General features: G+C 33.7%; 2 protein-coding genes across 2 annotated transcripts in view; one reads left to right on the top strand and one right to left on the bottom strand.

Annotated features, from left to right (window-relative positions):
- The first annotated feature begins 266 nt into the window (after positions 1–266).
- On the top strand, positions 267–6,824 carry Vps16B (Vacuolar protein sorting 16B). The gene is made up of 9 exons (XM_072546054.1): positions 267–495; positions 550–652; positions 728–900; positions 1,643–1,779; positions 1,834–1,858; positions 2,741–2,885; positions 3,098–3,315; positions 3,415–3,714; positions 6,646–6,824. Exons 1-9 carry the CDS (start codon positions 421–423, stop codon positions 6,664–6,666), a joined length of 1,197 nt encoding a protein of 398 aa, XP_072402155.1. The 5' UTR covers positions 267–420; the 3' UTR covers positions 6,667–6,824.
- Positions 6,825–22,272: 15,448 nt separating this feature from the next.
- dysf (neuronal PAS domain protein dysfusion) overlaps positions 22,273–23,578 on the bottom strand; it is a 375,458-nt gene continuing 374,152 nt past the window's right edge. Inside the window, exon 9 of the mRNA XM_072546055.1 lies at positions 22,273–23,204. Coding sequence (XP_072402156.1) covers positions 22,273–23,204 — 932 coding nt within the window. The remainder of the gene's footprint in view (positions 23,205–23,578) is intronic.

The following is a 23,578-nucleotide window of genomic DNA, read 5'->3' as shown; positions in this document are numbered from 1 at the left end:
AAATTTGGTTGAGTTTACCGTAAGTACAAGCTGATTATAGCTGCAAATGTCAAACATGGAACAAAAAATTTCGGTTTAGCAGAGTTAGCATGTTTTTATATTGTATAAGCTGTATGCTTAAAATATAAAAAGATAAAGCTTTTTTAAAAAAGTACATTTTGATTATGATGTTACGAATTCTGCAATTTTTTTTGCAGCTATATTCAGCTTGTACTTTTGATAAATTCAACCGTAAGTTTTTGTAGTTTGTTTATTACTACTCTGTGATAGGGACAAAAAAAAGAAGAGTAAAAAACATAACCTATTAAAAATGACAGCTTAGTTTTCAAAATATTTTTCACATTAGAATCAAATAATATTAGCCGATAGTTTGAATCAAAGAATATAAACACATATTAAAATGTTTAATGAAACAAAATAATGGCTTCCAAAAATATAGACGACTTTTGGAATAGTAGTTCAACATCATGTTTTAACTTTGATGAAGATGATGAGGTATAGATGTAGTACAAAATTAATATTTATCTGATTTTAACAATTATTTTGTAGGAACCGCCGCAACCTGATTTTCAATTTCAAATAGTTGAACCTGAACCTAAAGTTAATTCTATTGACATATATTCTTTAATTTCCAAAAAATCTTTAGATCTAAGTAAGTAAAATATTGTAAACAACATCTTTGTTGGTTTTATTGTGTAAGCAACCATAGTCAAACTTTATATATTAGTTTTAGATGATATTAAGTCTGCTAATGAGTATACAGTTCCACCAGTGGAAGAAGCAATTAGAAAAATGGCATCTGGACATAAATATTCACTGGATGTTTATAAAAGGTTTTCTGATAAATTGTTATTGTTTAATTCAGCCCTAGAGTCTATGGATGGAAATATTATATTAAAAGTAAGTGTAGGGAATTAATTATTTTTGATGTGGTATGTGTATTTAGTTCTTTTGTAAATATTATTTCTTAATTTAATGCCTTTGATGTAGAATAGCAAAGGAGCCATAACATTCCTTGCTTTATTTGCTGTTTTCTGTTTTAGTCTTTCTATTCCTTCTCTTTTCTAATTGAATCAGTGAGTTGAAAAAGGTACAAATTCCAAAATGGCTATATGAACTATCACAAATAAATTAATAATCATTGTAAAGTTCATAAATAAAACATTTTCTGTAACATATTTAGATTTGCAGATAAACAGTTTTTTTGGTTCCTGAAAAATAGCCATTTTGGAATGTACCTTTTTCAACTCACTGATTCAATTGTTAAGATATAGGTTATAAAACTTTGTGATATTTTTACTTTTGCCTTACTTTTCAAACCTAAATAATTACCATTATTTTTGTCAATTTATTCATTGTTAACCATTTCCTGATTCTCAACACTGTTTAATCCATTGGGTTTATAGAACAGACCTAGTATTTCTGTTTACATAATTTTTTACACTGTTTTTTCTTATATCGTTATTTTTTCTTCCGTTTCTGTATTTTTTAAGTGTTGCTTTGTCTCTTTGAGGTTGAGATGTTAGATTTACCAAGTTATTATAAAATAATAAATGTAGATAAAGATACTTGTTATTATTTTTGTATAAATGTATACTTAAAAGTTCTTATTGCTGATATCATCTGCTCTAACCTCTTTTAGGTTATTCTGTTTTTGGAATCAACATTAAAACGTGATATATTTGTGAACCAATTAATAAAGAGTAAGACTGGGATAAAACATTATGCCAATTATTTGATTGTGAATAATAGATATGAAGATCTGAATCATTTTTATGTGTAAGTATAAATGTTGTACAAGAGTTTTCATATCTTATTATATATTTTTTTTAGTTCAACAGGTGTTTATTCCAATATGGTAAGTACTTTTATATCAGATATATATTTGCCTAATTGAATATAAAAGCCCAAAAAGAAAAACTGCAAGTTCAAAAGGCTAGATACTATCCCAAAAATATGTATTTATAGACTAGATGTTACTTGATAAACTGGTGACAAAAAACTGGTTAATTTATTGCAATCTTAGGAGAAAAACAATTTTTGTCTAATCAACTGCAGGATTTAGTCCAGAATATGACGGTTTTCTGCTCTGAACTATTTTTATATGTATGGATCTGCTTGAAATTTTGACAGTAGGTAGAAAATAGTTCAAAGATCAAAATCTACCCTATGCCAATGTGTGCTTCTCCTCTGGGGGTTGTTACCACCCCAACTCGTGGGTTCAAAAAGTTTATAAAAAGAATGTGAATGCTAGAATAGTGAATTTTAATACAAAAATGTACTTTAGAATTTTTTTGAGACCAGTCAATAGTTTTAACCAGGGGAGTTTTGGCGGAGTGAGTTTGTTGTCTGAGTGAGTCTCTGTCACAAAAAATATTAGCAGACTTTATTTTAGTTATAATTTAACTTAATTTTCATGCAATTATATTGTAATCCATTTGTATTTATTCCACAAAAGTGTAAATGGTACATAAAAAAATGCTATATAAAAAAAATATATATAACAAACACTATACGACCGCCCCCCCATAGGAAAATCACATAGTGCCATAGGATAGATTTTGAAAATTGAGCTATTTTTTAACTACTGTCAAAATTTTATCCAAATCGATGCATATAAAAAAATACAGACTATTTTACTATCATAACCTGGATTAATTACTTATGAATGAATTTAGATTTAACATTTTCTTGCAGATAATCTGTTTGATGGTCTATTATATAGTATTTAATGTTTTAGAAACAACTTTATTATTTAATGGCACGTGGTATTAAAAATAAGACCATTATACTTGATCGTCTAAGTACTTTAGGCATGGGTTATGTGCAGAAAATATATAATAAAGATGATAGCGCAGAATATAATCCATATATAAAACTATTACGTAGGTATATTGGTAACATATTATAACAAATACAAAAACATTTGTTTTTTTATCTTGGCATCGAGTGGTGCCACATTTATACTTTCTTTAATTCATTCATTCTTTATTTTGTCCTTTTTTGCCTCATGCATCTGTTTATTCATTCAAATAATATATTTGTATTATTTTTGCCCAAGATACATATTATAATCTGATGAATATCTTATTTTCAGAATGGCAAATTCAAAAAAATGAAAATTGTGACTCTGTTATAGAACAGTTAGCAGTTTTATGTAAAAAAGAGTGGGATGTAAATAAAAATGCCTTAGAGGTTATTTTCGAATTTAAAAAAACACTGAAGATTGACGACTTTGCTTTCGAGTGGACTGTAATGAATGTTTTGGCATCCAAGAAGATGTGGCCTCAGCTAAACGATTTTTTTATGAAGCCAGTAAGTGTACATAAGATTATTTTCAATTCTTATGATGGTTTATGTTTTTTTTAGTTTTGTTAAACAATTAACTTCATAAAAAAAATTTGTTTGTTTCAGAACTGGCTAACAAAAAAGCATTCTTTGAAAACAGCCATTCCGACTGAACTGTTTGTATATGGCTTAAGCAAACACGATCCCCCTAAAGATGTTTTGGAACAGTACTTACCATGGATAAATAATACTGAGAGAAGTCTGTTGTTGGCGGAGAAATTGAACTGTCATAAGTTTATCATTCAACATTATATTAATCAGAAAGATAGAATTGGACTTATAACTTACAAGGCTTCACTTCTAGCCCTCAAGTTACCGCCTCAAAATCCAGAATATTTTATGATTGAAAATGCACTGCAGTCCACCGTAAGTTAACTTTAATATTCTTTATTTAGCTCATAATACAGTTCTTAATTAGGTCAGTGCTAGTATGTGCTTTTCTTTCTTCCTTCTTAATGGTTTTATTTTTTTTTCAGAACATTTTGTTATGTTCGGTGTATTTTTTGAGTTTAATTTCTCTATGAATAGTTTCTAAATTTCCTTCTGCGCTTTCCTTATCAATTTTGTACCTTTGCCTCCATGTTCATGATATTTTGTTTTGTCCTGCTCGTTATTTATGTGCATACACAGCGTGCCACATTTATTTCGAATTCATTTTGACCTTAAATGACACCTGTCATTGTGATTGATGCTATAACTATTTGTCTAACTATCATTTCAATATTTTGTTATTGTATTTACTTACCATACAAGGCAAGTGTTTTTTAGTTAATATGTAATGGTAAATCTCTTAGAGACTATAGCAGAAGCCACAGTTAGAATGCAGTGTAGGTAAGGTAGGCAATGTATTTCTTACGGGAGGACGGCCGACCACGTTGCCGGTTTGCCCCGAACGGCGCATCAGGACCGGATTTAAGAATCATAGCACTGGAATATACGCGCAGACAACAATTGCCTACAGTTTATAAAAGACTATCATTATTGTTTCAACTAAACATGATTCAATCGTCGATGTATAAAGAAGAGAGTTACATTGTCGAACTAAACAATAAAATGAAGAAAAATACTTTTAAAAAAAGTAAAATATATCAAAAACTCATTGTCAATGGCTTATTTATATTTATCTATTTTCAATAGCTTTCATTGTAAACATATTCTTTGGGAAATAAAGATCATTATAAAGTTGTTAGGAAAAGCGAAATAGTTTTAATCCCCATTGTACACGCAAAGATAACATGTCTCTTTGTCGATTTTGGTACTAGCCATTCGACCAAAAACGTGTTGGCAAAAACTATGAAAGCTTAGTTCTACTTCATTTTCGCAAGCGGATGAAAGTACCTACATCATGGAACCATTGCCGGTATTTGTCATGAATTTCAAACAGGGTATGACTCTTGGTGTGCAAGTAAAACCTGTGGTATTAAATGTATTGAACTATCATCTGAACTTAAAAAATGGTGACAGCGTGACTATTGCTGTGGAAAAAGTTTCAAACATATGCGGTGTGATTGTTCGCAAAATTTATGACATCCGCGAAGAGGCCAAGAAAGGCGAACTGAAACCGGTACAAAAAAGGAAGAAAAACAGTTTCCAGTCCAATTCACGTGAGATACTTGCGATCAGGGAGTGAAATCTCGAATAAGGGAAATTGTCCGTGATTTTTTTTGGAAAACATACCACCAACCGTCGACAGTATAATGAACAGAGTGAAGGATGGTGAGGACCTACCAGCTTTTTTAAAAACCACAATTCGTAGGCTACTAAATGACATGGGTTTTGAATATGGTAAAAGAGATCGACTCCAGTTGGAATGTAGGTATTATAGTACCTATTCACAAGAAAGGGGATCCACTAATATGTGACAACTATCGAGGCATTACCCTCTTAAATACGGTTTACAAAGTACTGGCTTATATACTTTATGATCGTTTACTAGTATATACTGAGGAACGAAGTATTGGAAGAAGACGCATCTCCTGGCTCAACAATCTGAGAAAGTGGTATAATTGCAGTTCCGTCGACTTGTTCAGAGCTGCAATCTCAAAAGTGAAAATAGCTGTGATGATTACCAACCTCCTTAGAGGAGACAGTACCTAAAGAAGACTGAGGAAAAAATAGGCAAATAACAATGTGGATTCCGAAAAGAAAGGTCAACAATTGATCAGATTTTCCTTCTCAGACAAACCTTAGAAAAGACATATGAATATGGAATCGATACCCACCACCTCTTCATAGATTTTGAAAGCGCTTATGACAGTGTAGACAGAAGCGCACTTTATAATGCCATGGCAGAACTAGATATTCCGTCGCATATAATAACATTGGTAAAGGCAACTCTTTTGAAAGTTGAGTGCAAAGTCAGGGTATGGCCTGGAGTGGTATGACGCAAATTTGATTGGCCGAAAAAATTGTGAAACAAAAGGCAAATCAAGGATTGGCTAATCGAAAAGAACATTTTCTTAGAGGGAGATACCTAAAAAGTGAATTACTGGATACTGCGGCCGCATTTAGAGACGAGTACGACAAGTACAAAATTGAAACAATTGCGGAAAAATATGGCGTTAAGATTTTGAGACTGTCGCCTTACCATTGCGAGCTGAACCCGATTGAGATGGTGTGGAGTCGAGTGAAAAGGTATTTAGCTTATCAACGCGTATCTAAAGTGCAGTGGCATAATTATGTGAACCACGTCAAGAAAGAAGAAGAAAACATGTTTGCGGTGGATAATTTGCAGGAAGATACTGAATCGGTGATAATTAATATAGGAGATGATTCAGAGGATGGGGACGATTTAAATATGGATTGCGATTAGTGTTATTTAACGAGAATTGTCCCAAATTTAATGCCCATTTGTTTTTTACTACTGTACGTAGAGTACATTTCAGTTATGATCTTGTGTATTTTATGTAAATATATTTATCGTGTCGTATAGGGTAAACTACTTGCGTTTTTTTTTGTATATATGTATATAAGTATTTACGGGGTATTAGATATTTTATGTATACCGGCATTTTTTATAGAATTAATTTATTTTTTTTTGTTTATTCTCTTATTTAACTCAGTTAAATTAATGAGAAAATATTTTTGAAACGAAGCGCGTACGGTCCTGATTTCTCAGTCTATCGCCAAACTACCACACACCTACCACTGTGCCGATGTGAGTGGCATCGCTGCGCGCCGTAAGACCAGCACTGCATTCTAACTGTAGTTTCTGCTATAGACAGCCAAGCTAAAATTATGAAGTTAGTAATATTGTTTGCAATTTTATCAAGAATAACAAGTTTTGTGTTGTTTCAGGACAAAAAATGGAAAAATTAAATGTGATATTCATTCAACCAGCAGCCTTGCAAAGAAACCTTGTTTTGGATATTTATATTACTTGAAGTATTTGGAAATATATATTTCTATGTGGATATTTTTTTAATATGTAATGTTGTAGAGAAACTCTGATTAATAAATAAACTTTTATTTCTTTATTTAATGGAAAATAATAATACTGATACATTTAACATGCCTGCAATAATATTACTATAATCTATTCTTATTTCGCTAAAAAATATTAACAAATCAATAAATAATACATATGGAAAGTCAGTGATGCAGTCATCTTGACATCAAATGATAAAATAACAGTGTAATTTTTAAATAAACATTTCATGTATATTTCATATAAACAAGTTTTCAGGAACTAAATTATGCATTTATTAAACTTATGTAATGTAATGCCTTATGATAAATTATTACAGCTAGTTATATACACGTTTAAAGATATTTTACAAAAATATATGTATATAAATATTTTATTGCGCTTACTATAAAATAATAACACTATATAATTTAGTGCTAGCTGAAGAGCCATTAACTTTTACAAGTTGTTGATATTTAGACCAACAGAAGTGACTTAAGGATAGATATCATGAAAGATAAAGCAGAGCAAGTGAACTTAAGAAATAACTCAGGCCAACGATGAAAAAACTTTTTTGTGTGTTCCGAAAATTATTAAAAATGCTATATCACCCACCATTCTTTTACAATTTAACATTTAAAATTGTATAATTACATTTTATTTTGTTTAACGAAGAAATCTAATGTTACTTGGTTGGTAGCACTGTTAATGAATTGTACAACACTCTGTTCTTCTTCCTCTTCATTAACAGCTGTATAGTTTCCAAGACACTAAACACAGATAGGATTGATTTTGTCCTATGCTCTAATGTAAGAAATGCGTTGTGTTGAGTGTGACGTAGGCGTGGGGATTCGTGGTTGACATTTCTTATTGTTTATAGAATAGTTGTGCCTACTGCCAATTTTTTTGTTATACTAGCGATTTAACGGCCTTATAAGACTATTTAATTATTGTGTCTATATCAATTTACTTGTATAAACAAAATGGGTGGTAATAGATGTGCCATATATGGTTGTGACAATAATTTTAAGAGTGTGAAAACCAAGAATATGCCTGTTATTTTTCACAGTTTTCCATATAGAAAGGATTTAGTGTCGAAATAAAAGTATTCCAAAAAGCTAATCTTAAAATTCCTCAAGAAAAAAATAGAAGAACTTGATAAATCTAACAATAGTAGTTCTTTCTCTTCCCAAGAATCATCTTCTAATCAGTCTCCCACCTCATATTGTGTTGTCAGTGATTTGCAGGAAACTACAGAAGATGCCTTAGAATACATCGCTGGGTATTTAGCAAAAAAATTTAAAGATAGTTTACCTGATTTAGGTAATTTCACATACAAAGTTAGTGAACATAGTTATAGTTTACCATCATGGGTGCAGCAACTCTCTTATGGAGGTCTTATCAAGCCTACAGCTGAGTGGTTCATGAAAATAAAATTATGGAATAAATACGAAAAATATATTGATACCTATAGGAAAAATAATGGAGTTGTTGGAAACATTTCAAAAAGGATTTTAAAAAAAGAAAAAGTGTTGCCATATGCGCTTATTAAAAACTTTTGTAAACTTGGAACAATAATTCGAATAAATTATAGAAATTTAAAATCCAAGGAAGCTGAAAATTTGAAGCGAAAAAACTTATCCCTGTTGGACTCAACTAGGTCAAAAATTAGGCTTAATGAAACAGTTTGTCAAGGCCCTGCCTAAAGATGGACAATGTTTCAAGTACTTGAGTGGAAAGTTTCCCCATCTATCAGAAGCCAAATTGAAAGAGGGTGTTTTTGTGGACCAGATATTCGTAAAATGATGTTCGACTCCACCTTTGAAACCAAGATGACTACTAAGGAAAAAGAAGCTTGGATTGTATCCAAAAAAGTTGTAATCAATTGAAAGACCATTTTGGCCATATTTTGCATAACCATCTTCACTTTTTCTCTGAAAATCTGCGTGATGTCAGTGAAGAACAAGGTCAACGATTCCACAAGGATATCAAGGTGATGGAGAAACGATACCAGGGACGTTGGAAGACCATGATGGGTGATTACTGTTGGTCACTTCATCGGGAACAACAGAGTGCCTCGCTTAGGAGAAAAAGCTACTTGAGATTTTTTACAGAAAAAGAGAAAGAAGATACAAAGCATTAACTCCTGAAATTATTGTACAGACCTATACTGTTACAAAATAAGAATTAGATAAAAGGATTATTCTAATAATGTATTTTGCTATTTTGGCTTTTTCTAATTATTATAATGTAGAATAAACCAGTGTCATATTCTGGGAAAACTGGGTGATACGTAAAATCTAATTTCAGATTCTTTTTTAGCGCCAAACAATACATTGGATTCACATAAATTTGTAAGAAAAGTTTTATATTTGTTTTTGTTGGCCTGTGTTATTTAACAAACATAAGGGTCTGAAAGACATATTTCATTAAATTAGATCTAAAAGTTAGATAAAGATTGAAATTGATCAAGAAATCACCTGGAGGATACTGCGATTTGGAAATAACTGACAGATAGTGTCAAATATCGTTATCCAAGGTGGTAGGCGCTGTACAGCCTGACGAAAAACTTATACAAAATTTATGTTGATATTTTGACAAACAAGTGATTTTGAGACAGATATCATGAGATATGAAGTTAAATAAAGATCAAATTGATCAAGAAATCACTTGGAGGATACTACGATTCGGAAATATCTGACAAATATTGATTCCCACGTTAATAGGAGCTGTACAAGTTGCCGAAAAACTTTGGCTAAATCCATGATGATATTTTGAAAAATATTTAAGTATTTGCAAGTTTACAGGAGCTATGCAGATCAAAAAATAATCTGACAGATGCTACTAGTTGGAAATAACTGGTAAAGGTTCATTTCCAAGTTGATAGGTGCTGTGTAGTGTGACGAAAAACTTATATTAAACTCATGTTGATATTTTAATAGACATAAGTAACGTTAAGTGGGATATCATTAGAAATGAAGCTAATAAAGCATGAAATTGATCAGAAAATAGCTTGACAGATACCAAGAATCGAAAATATTTGACAAATATTTATTTTTGGGCAATACGCAGTGCGTTTTTGACGAATATAAGTGGTCTTGAGATATTTATCATAAAAGTCAAATAATGATTGAAATTGATAAATAAGTAACTTGGCTTATAGTATTAGTCGGAAATAACTGCCATAGATTAATTTGCAATATTGAAATGCCACACAAACATATAATAAACTTATGTTCTTATTTTGATAAACATAAAAGTACTGTGGGACATATCATGAAAAACAAAAATTGGAATTGAGCAAAAAACTCTATGTCGTCGTTGTTTGTGATGATGTTTGTCTATACCTCTGTTCTAATGGATGATTTATTTAGAATAATTAAGGCGATCTGCCTGTTCCTCCTCCTTCAGTGTCGTATTTTAAATCAGATGCTCCTCCATAAGTCGCTGTTTTTTAATGAACGTTATGACATCTGGTTCATTAAAGAGTTGGTATAATTCGAAATTAAATCTTTTGCGCCACTGCTCTTGATCGTTTATAGCTCCAAATATTTTGCGGAGTATCTTACGCTCGAATATTCCCAGAAGTCTTTCATTATTCTGCGTTAGAGTCCATGTTTCCGCCCCATATGTGATGACCGGCCTCAGCAGTGTTTTGTGTATAATAATTTTAGTTTTTCTTTGGATATTTCTTGAGTGGAATTGATAGTATGCCCTATTTGTAAGGTTTATTCGTCTTTTAATTGATTTTCTTTTTTTGTTAGTAGTAGTCACTAGCGAGTCAAGGTATGTAAAGCTGTCAACACGTTCAAAGATATTACTTCCAAAGACTTTTTCCCGTTCCTCATTTGCTATAGGATTCTTAGTAACCAATATTGTCCTTGGTTTTGTCTTCGTTGATAACTAGACCGACCTGTTTCGCCGCCGTTTCAAATTCTAGGCATGATTGCTCTACATCTCGCTTGCTACGCCCCATTATGCGCGTATGCTAAGATTTATATCGATCTATTGTAAATAGTACCACCGTCTCTAATTCGTGTGTCTCGGACTGCCTTTTCCAAGGCTGTATTAAATAGGAGGCAAACCTTGTCTGAGTCCATCCTTTATCTCAAAAGATCGAGAATTTTCTCTCTGTATCCTAATGCTAGCTTATAAATTAGACATTATTATTCTCGTTAATCGAATAAGTTTTTCTGGTATACCAAACTCACGCATCGATTGGTATAGTATTGTTCTCTTGACATGAAAAAAAAAAATGAAGAAGGAACCAGAGATTGTGTTTACGATCAAACGCATAAAATTGCAATATCTGGGACACGTTATGAGAAATCAGCACCGTTACTCCCTGCTGCAGTCTATATTGCAAGGTAAAGTCAAAGGTAAGCGAGGACCCGGTAGAAGGAGAATATCATGGCTGCGGAATTTAAGAACATGGTTTAAGAAAACCTCAACGGAGCTGTTTCGAGCCGCAGCGATCAAGGTCATGATTGCCAATATGATTTCCAACATCCGAAACGGATAGGAACCAGAAGAAGAAGAAGATCAATGTTAAATTCTAATGTTTTCTCGAGGTTCTATCTTATTGAATGAATATGGTCAATTGTTGATTTTTCTAGAGTAAATCCGGCCTTGTATTTTTCAACTATGCCAACTATGTAAACTTGTAGCCTTTCGCAGAAAATATTTGCTAGTATTTTGTAAGCAATTGTTAACAGGGTTATACCTCTGTAGCTGTCACAGTGGAGTTGATCGCCTTTTTTATGTAACAGGCATATCACGCCTTGAGACCATTCACAGGGCATGGTCTCATTCTGACAGACAAGAAGTAATAGATTATGCAGTGCTTACTACAAATTTGATCAGTTCCTGGTGATTTATTATTTTTAAGCTTTTTAATGGCTTGGGCAAGCTCCTTAGTGGTAGGTGGTCTTTCGTTTGGGTTGAATAGATTTCGATTTGCTACGGTGTTATCTGCTTTTTCGATATAATGGCCGTTAAAATTTGCGTATCACTAAGATACTTTATAAGCATTTTGAAATATCTTGGTTATTGACGTGACAACGTCTTAAATTAGGTTGTGGCTCGGAGTCATTCATGAAAAAGTGTAACGCCCGCTCATGTCTGTTACGATGAGTCACCGAACGAGAGAGAGGCCCGCCGGACCGGCGAATGCCTTGCGTCTCTCTCCCACTCAAACATGATCGGTCCGCTGCGCGCGCAGCACTAGAGAATTAGGCGCGTTGAATCGGTGCGTGCTTGTGTCTCTGTCTTTCTCGAGCGTTCTTGGCGTTCAAGACACATTACAGCAGAAACACTTCCTTTCATTTCATATTTCTCCTATCATCGTCCTATCCTCAACAAAATCACTCAAATAGAAATTAGTTAAGTTTAAGTTTACATGTACAATGTTTTAGTAAACAAAATATATTTCTATAGTTAAAATTTGTGCAATTCTTATTTTCATTCAATTCCTTGTTCCTATTGTGCAATTTAATAATATTCATATCAATAAATATTCTACCGAGAAAAAGACGTTGTCACGTAAAATCTTCGCCCGTAAAACCGACTTTACAGGCAACCGATTTTTTTTAGTTTCACGTCTTTTTGGGGGTCATACTGCGATACCATGCTGGATTTAGACTTTTCTTCTCCAATTTGCTAATGTAGGGTAGGTGCCTTCTTTAAAAGCAGCTCCTTTGTTGGTGAAATCGCTTACTGCTGCGTTCTATACATCTTCTATTTCATGGAGCTTAAGCTGTAAGACCAGCTGTCAAGTATAGTTTAGAATGACGTCTGAATAGTTTTTTAAAATGGCCGGTTATAACTGCAAGACCCATTCGCGTTTGTGTTGAGATGACCTGGCTTCTAATGTAGACTGCAATCGTGGCTTATCCAATTAAATCACTATAAAAGATAAAGCTTCTGTTCTTACATTGTCATTTTTGATCATAATTTAACTCTTGTGCGCCAGAACTCTGCTTATTTTTCGTCAAAAGTAAAACCTCTCCCTGCCACTTTTCTGAAAGTCACTTAAGCTATAAGTTCCGTTAAGACACTGAGATCTGGTCGATTTTATCCGTATAATTGAGCCTAGATTGATGAATTGATGAACTTTGACAGCATGTTCGTACTTCGGTTTCATGTTGTTGGTGACAGAAGCTGTGTTTATTATCGTAGTTAAAGCTAAGTTAACTACTGGTTTGTGAAAGGGGTTGCATTGCTTGGAAAATCTCTGTAACAAGAGATGATATTTAAATATCCCTTGCACTGGTTTCAATAAATACGATCCTAGTGATAGGGTGTGTCCTAGAACTATTTGTTTTTCTCTAAAAATAACAGTATTTTTGCATCCCTGGTTAGTATTCCAAAACTTCCTTTGCGTGGAGTAATTTTTGGAAGTATTTGTTATAAACGGAAAACCAGAGTTGTGGTAAAAGAAGTAATTGTCTGTTTTCTTTGTTTCCTCTTCGGCTTCCTTTAAATCATCCAAGAATTTCCTGTTGCATTTGTATATCGTTTATAAATTACTGAAGAGATTCTAAAAATGCTCAAAAAGAAGATATTTACGCGGTTCCAAGTATCCTGTTATAACTTCATGCAGAATTTCGACAAATAAGGTAAGTCTCTCAACCTTCCTAAATAACATTAGATTCTGAGCTTATAGTGAGTTATTTTTGTTCAGTTACGGCACTATCAGCTTATACCTTATTTCCTATAGGTTCTAGATCATTGTCCAAAGTCGCGGCTAACGCTGGATATACAGAGGCAGCTAAATTATCTATTACTTAATATTTTATGAAGATCCTATTCAAAGCACGAGACCAATGCCTGATGTAGTTTGAAATTATAACTGAATAGGTTTCTAAAATGGCCATCTTTATCTGAAAAGTCCATTCTGATGGATTTCAATGAAAGTGAAACACTTTGATAAAAGTAAAGATAGAGGTTCTCTTCTTATATTTTTGTTACACCAAGTTGTTACCCAAAATATTAATCTTGTGCTCCAGAATTCCCCTTGCGTGTTCTTTGCTAAAAGCAAAACCTCTCTCTTCTACTACTCTAAAAGTCCCTTAGGCGATAAGTTCCCCCAAGAAAGTGATATTTGATCTATTCCAACCGTATAATTGAACATGAATTTCTTGAACTGTAACAGCATGTTTGTGGTTCTGAGCTTATAGTAAGTTGTACTTGTTGACTGTTTATCTTGAGATCTAAACAATCTATGTTAAGAAATCTTCTTGATCCCAAAGTTTCTTCTGAAGAGATCTTTGCAATCTCTTGTTCTGTTACGTTGGATAAAACTTTTTGTAAGTAAAGTGATACATTGACGGAATCGCTGATAAAGTGATTTTGTCTGGATGTGCTGGTCTCGTGTTCCAAGTGTGCTGTCCTCTATTGACTAGCAACTAAAGAAGGAGGAAAACAGTGAGTGTGTTAAAAATAGTTTAAAATAAATCGCGTCTGATATCTTTATGCAAAATCAAATTTTTCACAAAACATTCAATAGAGAAATAAGAAGAAAAAATTCCACAAGCGACTCATATTCTGGATAAATATGATCATTTTAAAAAAGTATTTAGCCGGCATTCCAAAGTACTCTGGACAATGGGTTTTGAAGCTTCGCCAGGATCTCCATGAAATAGATTTGAACAATGACAAATGTTGACCTCAAAACAAAACTTTATTCCCCATTATATAGAGCATATGAGCAGAATAAGAAAAACTCGTAATTTCTGCAACGGACGGACTAATATTAACCAGTAATGTATAAGGAAGGTGGTGATCATCTTTTGACAGTAACCCATAAACTAATAGTAATTATATGGCAAAATGAAATTGATACCAGATAAGTGGTTAAAGGGAGTAATATGTCCGATGCATAAAAAGGATGATGAACCTAATTGCAAGAACTATAGAAGTTAGTATATAGAGTGAAAGCAATTGTAAACAAAAAACTCCATTTTATCAGTTTTTTACAATTTGATCACTTAGTGTAAAAAAACTATCGTATCCATTGGTAAATCCATCTCTTAGTTCTTGATGTTGGAACACGTATTTATATTTTTCATCACTTCTTTATTTTATGGGCGGATTTGAACGTATAGCCCACTATAAGGTGATTTAGAATCCACATTCGACATCTCTATATTTCAAAAATTTACACAATACTTTATTTATACCTATTTCGTTGAGATTTTTTTATCCTTATTATCTGTTGACCTTCTGTCTCTCGACAGGAATAAATTAATGAAATAATACAGGTGTGGTTTACTTTTGACCTAAAGTTCAGATATGCGGTAATTGCAGATACGTTAAGTCGGTAATAAAATAATACGACATTGCTTTGGCACAATATACAGAGTGGAAAAATAAAAAATAGATATACCGTCGAAATAAATTACCGCATAGTTTAAATGTAAAATATTATTTATTTATTAATAGTGTTAATTACAAACCATTAGCGAAACTTTCAACAAATATTATTGTTGATATATGACTTCGAAATTGCTTACCGTTTTTGATTTTTATGAAGTTTCAAGAAATTGTAAATTAGAAGTGATCAATTAAAAATTCAATTATACAAAAAGATCAATTATACAACGTTAGGTTATGTATATAGGTTATAAAGACAAAAATTTCACGGGAAATCGCTTGTGAGGAACTCTCTAGAGAAAATCCTCTGTCTCTGGAAAATATAATCACATTGTGGCTAGTTGGGCTCTCGCGGAATAGAATTGTCAGCTTAAAGACTAACATGGGTGTTTTGTGGTTGACAAGCAATTGCAGGTTAGATGAGTTCCAGGTGAATAGGCTTATGAGGAAATGTCTAGGAAATCTAGTGCTTCTGGAATATAATCACATTTTGGATAGTTAGGCTCTCGTGAGAATAAAATTACCAATCCCTTACGTAGAGATAATTATTAACGATTGCCTGTTTAGAATGGACCAATAGATTATAGGTATTTTAGAGACAACCAAAAGTGTCAACTATGCCGGAAAAACACTAAACAGAACTTAAAAGAAGTGGTGATTGGCTATTGTGAAAGCAGTGTTGGATACTCACCAAATTCCCAACTAATTTGATCTAACATCCCTGATTAAACGTTTGGTCCGATTTTCAATGTTAACTAGCATCATTGCTTTATTCAAGTTTATTTTGTGTCCTGTGTTAGGAATGACGTCTTTTCTTTTCCTCCGATGTTCTTCTCTCTTTTTTCTTCTTTAATTGCCTTGTTCTCTAAGAACATTGGCGACCAGTTACATGATGATTACTTTGTTGGCAGGGGACCTAAATAGTGTCGCGGTGTTGACTCCCTACAGTCCGTGTCAAACGGTCAAATATTTGATCAAACTAATTGACCAAACCAAAAAATTAACAGCATATGACGTCACATCCTGAGTTTGATCAAATCCTCTAAAAATAGAGGATTTTCTATTTTTCAAGATCAGTTTGATTAAACTTTAATTTTGATTGGTCGAAAAATATTTAAAGACAAATAAAAATCACACCGTGATGAAAACTTTTTTCTTTGGTTGAAAATATCGAGTCAGGAACAAGTTTCTACATAATTGATTTATATCGAGAAAGAAGCTGCTTATATAACATGAAGCATTCACATTATTTTTGCATTGTGGATGCAAGAAAAAATTGAATCGTAAATAAAGCACATGTAACTAATAAATAAGCAAAAAAGACAATTAATTTAATTAACATACTTACGTCACTTTGATCAAATGTTAATAATCGTGTGACAGGTAGACTTTTTAAATTTGAACAAACTGTAATTATGACATATAAATATTTGACCGTCTGGCACGTACTAACTACTGTCGTCTTACCTGTATTCTTTGTTTGGTCTGTCCGATGTATGATTTAGTATACAAGATCCCTTGTCTGTCACAAGGGATCTTGTTTACTCCTTGATTGTCCAATGCAATTTTTGTTTTTGCGGATGGTATATTATGTATATATATATATATATATATATATATATATATATATATATATATATATATATATATATATATATATATAAATATATTATATAATACTCATAAATAGACTTAGATTAAATGGAAGAAAGAAAAGAAAAAGTTATGATGTAAATGGGGGGTGAATATATTTGTACATCCACGTTCATCAATAGCTTAACGAAGCGGTTTTTTTCGCCAGTATAGTTCATAATTATTTAGCCATACCTAATTTTGATGCCAAGTTACCTTTATGAAAATATGGATTGTCAAAGTTACATAAACAAAAACGTAAAAATATTGTCGATAATACAAGAAGAAAAATAATAAAATGATATAAACAAGCAAAAAAAGTGCAGTACATTTTCGTTAAAAAATAAGGAATAAAATATCGATATACAAAACATTTACACCCTGCTTCCAGAAATAAGTGTCCGACATTTCAAATATTATGAAGAGGTTGTTGTGCTTTTACCACTTTGAACACAAAAAGCAAAAGTACGTTAGAATTAGAGACATTCAAAATTCAACGTTTTTGTATTTGACATGAAGTGAAAATATAGTTAACCGATGGTGCAGAATAAAAAATTCGCGTATTTGTTCTTTTTATCACCGTTTAAATCAGGAGCAGGAAGGTTTATACAAGGAGAAGTTAGAGAAGGAAATGTACAAAGGAGAAATGACAGAAATAGAAGAAAATGTGGAACATTTAGAAATAGGGAATAAAAAGGTAAAAATCGAAATAAAAAAGATACAAATTACAGAGAACAAATGTTAAAGAAATAGTCAAAAATAAGAAAACAAAAAGCTGGAACAAGTTCGGTGAAAAAATGGAACACAACAGCAAAGAAAATGTAAAATTGTCTTATAGAACACTGAACACTGAACAAATCTACGAAGCAACAAAGAAATAAAGCTAAAACAAATAATGAATGGATGGAAACAACGAAAAGCAAAGGAAAATAAAAACAACATAATTGGCGGATCAGAGGACAAAACTGAAGAAGCAGAAGCTATACAGTAAGAAGCACTAGAGGAAGCAACAAGAAAGATAAAGATTGGGAAAGCTCCTGGGAACCTTTGCTCCTGAGAAGTATAAAAGTGAGGGTAAATCTTGGCAAGAACAGAAAAGAATGGATAAAATTTATCCAAAGGTAGACGCACCATCCCTTGACACCTAACAGTAGAAGAGGAACTATGCGAACTAGAGTACTATGTGGATATTGAAATCAAGTTGACACCTTTTGTTAAAGAAGAAAATCACATTGAAATACTCCAAAATTGTCTGCCAGTGCTACCGATAGGTTAATCGATATGTATTAGGTTCATGTAGACGAAAAATAGTTTTACTTTAGAAAAACAGTTCAGAAATATCATAAAGACAAAGATGAATCGCCTAACACCTACAAAATGTACTTTTGTAAGAAAAGTACCGAGTACTTTCGTCTTCTTACAAAAGTGATGTCTTTAGCCCTTGTTATTCATTCAGATTGGAATCTGAACGAACAGAAAGGGCTAAAGGGAATCATGCTAAAAATAAAAACTTCAATGAAATGTTTGCACTTAAAATATTGGGAGTCTACATTGGGAGGCTCTGTGTAAATGATGAGAACTTTTCCATTCAGCCTGTCCTGTGTAGAGTAGTGGAAAACTCAGACTTACAGTCTCAGACCGGCGTGGATCATTTACTACTTTATGTATATTTTATTTCGGCCTTACCAGAGACAGACAGGCTAGCAGCATAATTTGGATTCAAAGCTTAACATTCCAGCAAACTACAAGTACTCAGACAGAATACAAAGCAGTTGGATTCAACAACTTCGACATAGTGTGGCATTAGGGACTGACATACAAAATAAAAGATTATGAATGCAGCGGGTCCATGACGAAACTCATTTCCTCGTACCGGGGATTCAGAGTCCAGATAGGACCGGTTCTATCTGAACACGGAATCCCGAAAGCTGGAGTACCACAGGGTGCGGTCTTATCACCTCTCCTGTATATCATATATATGGCAGACGTTCCAAGAACACCCGGAAGACTAATCAGCCTTTATACAGACGATACTGCAATCGCATCAATGCCTAGGAACCTGGATATGGCTATAAGAAATCTTCAGACGCCACTTAATACGATAGAAGAATGGAGTATCTCAAGGAAAATAGCAATAAATCCAGAAAAGACTCAAACAGTTATCTTCCAAAAGAGATAACCTAGAAGAACAGCTAACAGTACAAGAGAGACCAATCGAATGGCAAAACGAAGGTAAATACCTAGCAGTCACATAGGTTAGACCTTGGTCCAATGTGAATGAATTGTATCACCTTAATGTCATACTTAAGGGGTGTGTAGATCTATCAGGCTGGGTTAAACTTGCTATTGCTTGCTTGCTTGCAAACACTGATTTAAACAACTCCTTGAAGAATTTTAGATTGATATTTGTACTTGTCTCAAAAAAATAAATAATTTTCTTATAAGACTTGATTTATCTTAATAATTTTTCAAAAATATTAATTTATAAACAAAAGAACACTTATTCCTGGACGGAGGTAGTAGATAATAACAAATTCGTGAAATATATCCATTTAACTTTATTATACAGGGTTGGTATTTCAAACGGATATATTTAGTACCCTGTTTCTCCTTAATACTTTTATTGTACATTTACAAGTGTAAAAATATATACAGAGTGCATCAAAACGTATGTTTGTCTTGTTCTTCCATATTTTAGATTTGATTTTTCGTTCTAATTAAAAAAAGTTACAAAAAGTTTACTGAAGGTTTACTAAAATTTTACTAAAAGTTAATTAAAAACTGAAAAAAATTATGACGTAACAAAAGATTTGCGTATAGTATTTATTGCGATTGGTAACGTGTTCGATAATGTATAAGAATAAAAGTATTCTCGCATAAGAATCGCTTCGATACTTATAGGTGCTGAAAGATAGTACTTAAAATGATACAAAACATACTTAGAACTTATATAGGAAAAGATATGTTATTAATATGGAATTTAAAATTATTTTACGTTTGTTCTTGATAAGATTGAATCCGGTAACAAGATTTTAATGAATCAGATAAGAATATCATACTGTGTGGTGTACCGAAAAGACAAACAAGAATACATCTCTGAAATCTGTCAAGAAATAGAAAATCACGGATATCGAAATGAAACCAAAGACCTCTTCCGGAAAGTGAAAATTCTTGCGAGAGAATTTAAACCCAAGAACTATGCAATAGAGGACAAACATGGTATTATCATAAGTGATATCGACAGAGTGTTGGAAACATGGAAAAACTATTGTTCAGAGCTCTACAGGGAAGAACACGTAAATCTAGGCCACACTTCAGCCCTCGAAAACATCGCATACAACCCTGAACCTGAAGTTCTGCTGTCCGAGATTGAAGAAGCTGTAACTCACCTCAAGAAGAATAAATCCCCTGGCTGCGATGATATCACGGGAGAGCTCCTTCAGAACATGGGAGACAAAGGATGTTACATAATGTGGAAACTTTGTAATAAAATTTGGAGATGCGGAAAGTGGCCCAGAGAATGGCGCACATCATTGTGCATACCAATCCATAAAAAAGGAACAACTACAAAGTGTAGTAATTATCGCACCATCTCACTGATTTCCCATCCAAGCAAAATATTACTAAGAATCATTAAACGCCGCTTGCAACAATACTTAGACAAACAAATTCCCCAAGAATAAGCAGGCTTTGTCAAAGGGAAGGGTACGAGAGAGCAAATCCTTAATATGCGGCAGCTCATAGAAAAGGCCCGCGAATTTAAAATTCCAATAATAATCTGTTTTCTAGACTACAAAAAGGCATTTGATTGTGTGAAGTGGGAAGTTCTCTGGACAGGTCTTCATGAGATGGGAGTTCCAGATCATTTGGCAATATTAATTAAAAACGAAGATAACTCAGTTAAAATAAGAATTGAAAACCAGCAATCTGATACCTTCAAAACCAGCAGAGGTGTACGACAAGGGTGCATACTATCTCCAGACCTGTTCAATTTATATGGAGAATACATAATGAGGAACGCACTCGATGGATGGAGAGGCGGCATCTCCATTGCAGGAAAAAAGATCTCAAACTTAAGATTCGCAGACGATACAACACTGATAGCAACATCTGAAGAGGAGATGTCGAGACTGATAAAGGGAGTAGAAACCGAAAGCAACAAGTGTGGGCTCAAGATTAATAATCAGAAAACAAAAATCATGATTGTGGACCACGCGAATATCCTCCAAACAACAGGCGCCCTAAATCAATTCGAGAAAGTAGACGAGTTCACGTATCTAGTATCTTTCTTAAGCAATGCAGCCTCCTCCCATACGGAAATTCGCAGAAGCATAGGGATGGCCAAGAACGCGATGAGTCGACTGTCAAAAATATGGAAGGACCGCTCTTTATCCAAAAAACTCAAAATGAGACTGGTACGGACACTCATTTTTTCAATCTTCAGTTACGGTGCCGAAACATGGACAATAAAATCAGAGGATAGGAAAAGGATTGACGCATTCGAAATGTGGTGCTGGAGACGAATGCTACGCGTCTCGTGGACGGAGCACAGATCCAATCAGTCGATTCTCGAAGAGCTAAACATTCAGACCAGACTCTCCTCTCAGTGTCTTGCAAATGTTTTAAAGTTTTTTGGCCACATTGCGAGAAGAGACAATGACAACTTAGAAAGACTAATTGTGTGCGGAAACGTAGAAGGACGTAGAGGCAGAGGACGCTCACCTATCCGATGGTCAGATCAAGTACAGAAAGCCACTGGAGAGACGTTTTCCGAGTCCATGAGAGCAGCCCAAAATCGCAAGAGATGGAGAGAATTGACAGCCCGCATTGTAGGAAATCACGATCCTCAGCAATGAGGAAACGACAAGAGAAGGATGGTGTGCAATTTGAGAAAGAGATAGAGAATAATATGAACTAGATGGAGAGCGCCGAGTTTTACAAACGGCTTTCGAAAAAAAAAGTATTGTGACGAACAGATCAGAGGTGTATGAAGATTTTAAGTAGATTAAGTCACTATTCAAGCACAAATATTATAATTTTAATAATGTGATCTCCAAGCGAAGTCACTTGAAGACAAAATCTTGGGACTAAAACTATCCATTTACTTTTTTTAAGTTCCAGCTTATTTTGTCCGAAAGTTTTAACATCTAAAACATGGATATTCACTACTTTTGTAGGATCATTAATTAAATGCTTTAATGAAGTTTGATACACAATGTATTCCTATTCTATTGAGATCCTGTTATAATTTTGTACTCAAACGAAACAAGTACTGTCAAACTTGGACGGAACAGGATTAGGTTGTAACATAAATGAGGTATCACAATGTTGTGATCTCGGAGAATTGTACCAATAAGATTACAACGTCTGTCATATTCATACAATTTGCCGAAAACAGAATTTTGTGCTGCCCTCTAAAAAACAATCTAAAATTCAGTTAATTTAAAATAAATAAAAGATTCTAAATTTTATTGCACTCGGCAATATCCTAAAATTTGCTATTTATCACAAAGTTAAGGTGTGTCTCTATCTACTGATTCCGACCTCCCTGGTCCGTGGTTTCTTTTTGGTGGAGGTTGTAGGGGAAACAGTCTATGTTCAGTCGGCCAGTAGATAGGTCTTTCTCCATCATCTACTGAGGCTACGGCTGCTAATGATGGAACATACTGCTCTGGCATCCAGTCGAAAGAAAATGCACTAGTTTGATTGCTAGGTGTGGCTGTAGGGGTGGGAGGAGCACTGCCTATGTACGGACTAAGTTCTTGGTGGCAGAGATCCGGTACTTTTTGTAAAGTATCGGACCAAGGTGGACTAGGGTTCCATTGGTCCATTAATTCACTAGGATCTACTTTAAGTAGAGTGCGCGGTCGCTCTGACATATGCGATATAACCAGCAACCCGCTGCTACCTCCTTCACTGTCGGTGATTTCATGATCTGTAACTTCTAATTGTAAATTTTGTAATTCTTTGGGTTTTCTTTTGCTATAAGAGTAGTCTACAGGTTCGGAATCAGCACGTCTGTGATGATGATGGTGCTGATTGTGATGGGCATGCGTAGAAGCAGGATGGTGAGTTAAATGGGTTTGCATCGGCGTGGGCATTGCCGTGAGATGCGCATACCCACTCGCATCGTGCGTCGTTGCAAATTCCGGCGTTTGGGTATGTTCAGGATAATACAACAGACGTGAAGAAGGTCCAACATCGTAGGTTAGACCATATTGCAATTTATTTTGTACAGAATAATAATGATAGAGCCAACTATTGGTTCTCATAACAGCTGCTTCGGCATCGGTTAGTACTTGGTTGGTGCACACGATTACGGGCTGTTGGTTGCTTTCGGAGCTCTCTTTTACCTGCAACACGCAGTGCATCCACATCCACTCACCTGTTCTCCTTTGGAACTGAGCTAGTAAGATGCAGGAGCGTTCCTGTTCCGATTGTGTAACTGAAATAGATAAATTTATTATTTGACCAATAAAAATCAGTTAATCTAAAGGAACTAATTTCAATTCGTATTTTTTATCTATTTTGCATGTTAAAACATTTATATTGAGAACAAAAACTATTTTTTGAATTGTAATAAATAAATAAATAAAAAATAAATTTAGCTCCACCACTGATAAAAAAAAATGTATACGTTTATTTATTTTGTATAATACGATGACGCAAACGTCAAGAACGTTAAACTAGACTATAGATATTTATTATGACAATATTTGCGATTGAACTAACATAATTTGAATAGCCCCGTATAGCACAGCGTGCTCATGGTTACTGAATATACGCTGAGCATACAATAGGCCCTAAATTCGATTCTGA

Source organism: Diabrotica undecimpunctata, chromosome 10 (assembly GCF_040954645.1).
Source record: "Diabrotica undecimpunctata isolate CICGRU chromosome 10, icDiaUnde3, whole genome shotgun sequence".
Lineage (NCBI taxonomy): Eukaryota > Metazoa > Arthropoda > Insecta > Coleoptera > Chrysomelidae > Diabrotica > Diabrotica undecimpunctata.
Note: the sequence above shows the minus strand (reverse complement) of the source record. Positions and strands in the feature narration are given on the sequence as shown.